Below are 5,000 nucleotides of genomic sequence, written 5' to 3' on the forward strand. Positions count from 1 at the left end.
AAGTCTGTGATGGAGGCGAGGCGGGTCGAGGAGGAGGAGGGCAGCGGGTGAGGAAAGGGGAGGAAGGAGGAGGAAGGTGAGGGCTGGGGGGGCACCATGTAGCGGACCCCGGCCGGGAACACGGCGGGATTTGGCGGGGCGGCGGCGGCGGGCTGAGCTGCGACGGGATTGGCCTCCTCAGTCATGAGGTCAGAGATGAGGTCAGGAAACTGGCTGTCGAAGGAGATGTCGAGCTCCTCCCCTCCCCGCTCGCAGGGCTCCGCCTCCTCCTCCAGGTGTGTATCCATGCAGGCGTCCTCTGAGTCGTAGTCCCGCCCACTCTCCTCCTTCACCTGGATCGGGGGCGTCGCCAGTTGAGTGGTATCCATGGCGACAGCGGCGGGGGTGGAGTTAGTGTCAGTGCTCTCCAGGCCGACAGACGCCACGTTAGCTTTAGCGTTAGCAAACACTGAGAGACTCTGCTGCAGCACCCGGGGCTGATGGGACACCTGAGCCGGGGGCGGAGCTTCAGGCGCAGACAGGTGATTATATCGCTGTCCCAGGACCAACGGCTGCTGTCCGTCGGCCTGTCGCTGCGTCTGATTGGCCGGCTGGGTGGGTTGGCTCGCTGAGTCCTGGCAAACCAAGAGCAGGGAAGCTGGGCTACTTCCTGTCTGTTTCCGTGGAGACGAGCTAGAGGAGGCGTGGCCTGTCTGAATGACACAGAAATAAAAGAGGAGTGAGAAGGAGATCCAAAGCGGAGGAATACAACTTTGCACTGAAGAAAATAGTCCGCCGTGCGCTCTGCGGAGCGGCACGAACTGAACGCCACTCAGCTGCGACGTGTCGCGAGAAACATCCTCCAATCACAGCGGTCAGATTCTAGTTAGGTCTGCAGGTAGTTCGATTTGTCATAATCAATGTTTGTGTCTAAGACGTCAGAAGAAAGTTTCCAGGTGACGGATCTGCGTTAAACTTTAAGTCTCACCTGCAGCAGAGCCAGCTTGGTGGGCGGAGCGCTGCCTTCATCATCATCCTCATCATCCCTCCTGTCCTTCACCTCCTCTTCATCCCCCCCCGCCTCCTCCTCCTCCCTTCCTCCCTCCGAGTCCCCCAGAGCTCCCAGTTCCAGACAGAGGGGGAGGAGGGGCGGGGCCACAGAGGAGGTGGGAGACAGGGGTGAGGGAGGGGGAGGGAGGACGAGGGCGGGGAGGAGGAGGAGGAGGAAGAGGAGGAGAGGGGGAGGGCCGAGTCTCTCCTGTCTGCCTCGGAGGAGGAGGAGAGGGAGGAGAGCGAAGAGGGAGGGGAGACAGAGGAGGGAGGGGTGGAGGGGGGGAGAGGGAGAGAGCGAGGGAGGGGGGAGAGGGGGGAGGAGGAGCAGAGAACGGGAAGGGGATGGAGGAGGAGGGAGGAGGTGGGCCGCCATACGCCTGACCCTGTTTGGGAGAGTTGAGGAAGGAGTCGGGGTCAAAGGCCGGGGGAGGGAGGGGGAGGCGGGGTGGCGAGGGGAGGAAGGGGGGGAGGCGGCCGCAGGAGGAGGGGGAGCGGAGGGAGGAGGAGGTGTTGGAGGAGGAGGGGGTGAGGAGCAGGCCTCCGATGACGGGGAGGGGAGGAGGGTGAGGGAGAGGGTGGCCACCCCGGCGCCTGGACGGGAGGAGGGGGAGGGAGGGAGGAGCGGGTGAGGAGGAGGAGGGAGAGGAAGGGGAGGCGGGCTTGCCGGCCGGAGGCGGGAGGGCGGGAGAGAGCAGTAACTGGCCGGAGTGGGTGAGTGACAGGCTCCTCCCCGGCCCCGCCTCCTCCACCCTGGCCCCGCCTCCCCCTCGTCCCCCTCTCCCTCCTGCGATGGTGGCGGTCGTCGCCATGACGATCACCGCGTTCTGGGGCAGCGCCACCGTCGTCAGGTTGCCGCGGCGGTCGCGGTAGAAGCCGTTTCCGTGGTTACCCATGGCGATGGCGGGCCTGCGAGGCCGAGGGGGGGACGAGGCCGAGCTACAAAACGAAAGACAAAGGAGGAAACATCAGTTCAGACGTCCTACGCGGCTCGCCGTGCGTCTGGCGGCGGCTTCCCGCGCGGGAGACTTACGTGGACGAGGGGCAGGGAGATGAGACGGGGCTGCTCTGCGCCTGGAGGTGGGGCAGTTTGGCTTCTCCGCCCCCTCCCCTCCCCGCCTCCCCCGCCTCAGAGGACAGCGGGGAGGGCGAGGGTCTGCAGGACGACGGCGGCAGTTTGGGGGAGATGATGCGATGCTTGGTGCTGTTACAGCGGTGGGGAATGTTCACTCCTGAAGATACTGCACACACAAACACAGGACCGGGCTGTCAGAGTGATGTCACAGCGATGTCACAGTGATGTCACAGCGATGCCTTACCCTGGGCGGGGTTACAGAGGCAGGCGTGTGTGCGCGGCTGTGGTTTGGTTCTCTGTCGGTCCAGAATGTGTTGGACCAACTCCTCAATGCTGAAATCACCTGAACCCACCGAACACTTCATACTGTGAACTGAGACACACACACACACACACACACACACACACACACCGCGTATTAATACTTCACACACACACACACACACACACACACACACCGCGTATTAATACAGGTATTGATTATTGTTATTGATTATCGTGTCTTACACATGGGCTTCAGCTGGTTCAGCAGGTCGTCTCGGCTCCACCTCACGCTGTCATGGCGGTCGGCCACCGCACACAGCAGCGGACTGCATTTCCCAGAATCCTCCAGGGACGGCACGTTCAGGTAGTGGACCAGCACGATGTCTGGGTTCTGTCTCACACACACACACACACACACACACACGCACACACACGCACACACACACACACGCACTGAAGTGAGAATGCATTGTGTGTGTACTGTGTGTGTGTGTGTGTGTGTGTGTGTGTGTGTGTGTGTGTACTGTGTGTATTGTGTGTGTGTGTGTACTGTGTGTATTGTGTGTGTAGTGTGTGTTAGTGTGTGTGTGTGTGTACTGTGTGTAGTGTGTGTAGTGTGTGTGTACTGTGTGTAGTGTGTGTAGTGTGTGTGTACTGTGTGTGTGTGTGTGTGTGTGTGTGTGTGTGTGTGAGACCTGCAGCAGCCAGTAGCACCGCCTGTGGAATGTGGGCACGATGGAGGAATGGACGTAGCAGCCGTAGAGGCACTGAAAGCAGAGACAGGCGTTAGCACGAGTTAGCAGGCGCTAGCGTCATGGCAGACATCAGCTCTCACAGCTTCACCAGATTTATAAAGATCAAACTTCAGTATCGGCCTAAAGGATCCCCATCTGTTCAGAGTTTGCTCGCTTGTTGCTAGGTGGCTGCTACGTGTTCGGAGTGGTCTTTACATGGTTGCTAGGTGGTTGCTACGTGTTCGGAGTGGTCTTTACATGGTTGCTAGGTGGCTGTTACGTGTTCGGAGTGGTCTTTACATGGTTGCTAGGTGGTTGCTACGTGTTCGGAGTGGTCTTTACATGGTTGCTACGTGGCTGCTACGTGTTCGGAGTGGTCTTTACATGGTTGCTAGGTGGTTGCTACGTGTTCGGACTGGTCTTTACATGGTTGCTAGGTGGCTGCTACGTGTTCGGAGAGGTCTTTACATGGTTGCTAGGTGGTTGCTACGTGTTCGGACTGGTCTTTACATGGTTGCTAGGTGGTTGCTACGTGTTCGGAGTGGTCTTTACATGGTTGCTAGGGTGTTACTAAGTGGTTGCTGGGTGATTTTGAGGGTGTGTGTGTGTAGTAAGTTTTAGCCGACGCGAACACGCTGACAGTGTGGAGCAGCGTCCTTGTGGTTGCTAGGTGGTTGCTAGGATACAGGCGTGCTGCTGACCTCCATGCCCTGGACCTTCAGCTTCATGTGGTCCTCTCTCGTCGTTTTTCCGTCCTTGCGTTTCTTCCAGCAGTACCCGTCCTTCCTGTACTTCACCTTCTTCCTGTTGTACAGGATGATGCTGCCGTTCTTCGGCCTGAAACGGAAACAACACGGACACATTCGGTAACCGCGTGCAGAGACTTCACTCGCCCGCTAAGTCGCGGCTGTGACGCCCTCGGCCCTCGCCCTCCGGCGGGCTGGTCCAGAGGCGGCGTGCGTACCTGGTTTTCAGGGTGCAGGAGAGCCACTCATCATGTCTGTCAAACGATATCAGGTAAGAAGCAATCTCCTGCAGAGACAAAGAGACACCTTGACTCGATGTGCAGCGCAGGGGTGTCCGCATACTTCTGGCCTCCGCGCACTGACTCCAGATTAAACTTAACAATGCTGTTGTGTGTTTTCAGCAGCGAACTCACGACGACTCTTATTGTGACATTAAAGCAGCTGAAACCACGATCGGCATTACGACTGGCCGAGTGCTGATCATGTGACTGCAGGTGCATGCTGGGAACCTTCCCAGCATGCACTATTAACAGACTACATGATGCGCGAGGCCTGTGGAGCCGACACCTGCTGTGAAGGACGCCATCACTCATTTCCCTTCATATCTCTGGATAAAGAAACGGAGTTCCTCAGTTCGTCTTTAGTAAGTTTTGTTGTCGCGTTAACGGTCAGAATCTGCGGCGAGCTTTTGTGTTTTCGCTCCGTTCCTCACGGCGACCTGTGGTCGTTCTTCAGCGCGGCCGTGCGTTTGATCGTTTATGACTCTTCGTCGTGATGATTACAGCGGCTCCTCGGCGAGCTGCACGCTCTCTTCTAAAATCCTCATTACATCAACACTCCAGAAAGCTAAGGAAGGAGTACTTGAAAAGGACTTCCTGTTCGGACGTCTCGGTCCCGATCCGGACGCCAATAAGCTGCGCTTGTTGCTATGACAACAGCCAGTTAAAGAACCCGCAGACTAAACATTATAATCCGGATACGAAGAACCAGAAACTCACGTCCCCCGTGACACGTCACCGTCTGCGGCCAAAGCGCTCAACACACAAGTCAGCGCTTCGCCGAGAGCGGCCCTCAGCAGCGGCGCCCTCAGCAGCGGCGGCCGTTATGACCGGCAGCACGACAGCCACCCGTCGGTGCTTTAATGTTAGAAGC

General features: G+C 58.3%; 2 protein-coding genes and 1 long non-coding RNA gene across 15 annotated transcripts in view; 1 reads left to right on the forward strand and 2 right to left on the reverse strand.

Moving 5' to 3' along the window:
• LOC122870097 overlaps positions 1–5,000 on the reverse strand; it is a 387,819-nt gene that overhangs the window by 310,228 nt on the left and 72,591 nt on the right. The window lies entirely within an intron of this gene.
• Positions 1–5,000, reverse strand: part of camta2 (calmodulin binding transcription activator 2) — a 25,696-nt gene that overhangs the window by 17,397 nt on the left and 3,299 nt on the right. Inside the window, 10 exon segments of the mRNA XM_044183802.1 lie at positions 1–692; positions 968–1,171; positions 1,174–1,374; positions 1,377–1,968; positions 2,063–2,270; positions 2,349–2,477; positions 2,612–2,759; positions 3,064–3,135; positions 3,804–3,939; positions 4,067–4,134. The exon segment at positions 1–692 is cut by the window's left edge and continues 25 nt beyond it. Of these exon segments, the coding sequence (XP_044039737.1) occupies positions 1–692; positions 968–1,171; positions 1,174–1,374; positions 1,377–1,968; positions 2,063–2,270; positions 2,349–2,477; positions 2,612–2,759; positions 3,064–3,135; positions 3,804–3,939; positions 4,067–4,134 (2,450 nt within the window).
• LOC122870345 lies at positions 3,148–3,722 on the forward strand. The gene is made up of 2 exons (XR_006376552.1): positions 3,148–3,623; positions 3,666–3,722. It is a non-coding gene; the product is annotated as an uncharacterized LOC122870345 (long non-coding RNA).

This window comes from Siniperca chuatsi, linkage group LG22, assembly GCF_020085105.1.
Source record: "Siniperca chuatsi isolate FFG_IHB_CAS linkage group LG22, ASM2008510v1, whole genome shotgun sequence".
NCBI classification, from domain to species: Eukaryota; Metazoa; Chordata; class Actinopteri; order Centrarchiformes; family Sinipercidae; genus Siniperca; species Siniperca chuatsi.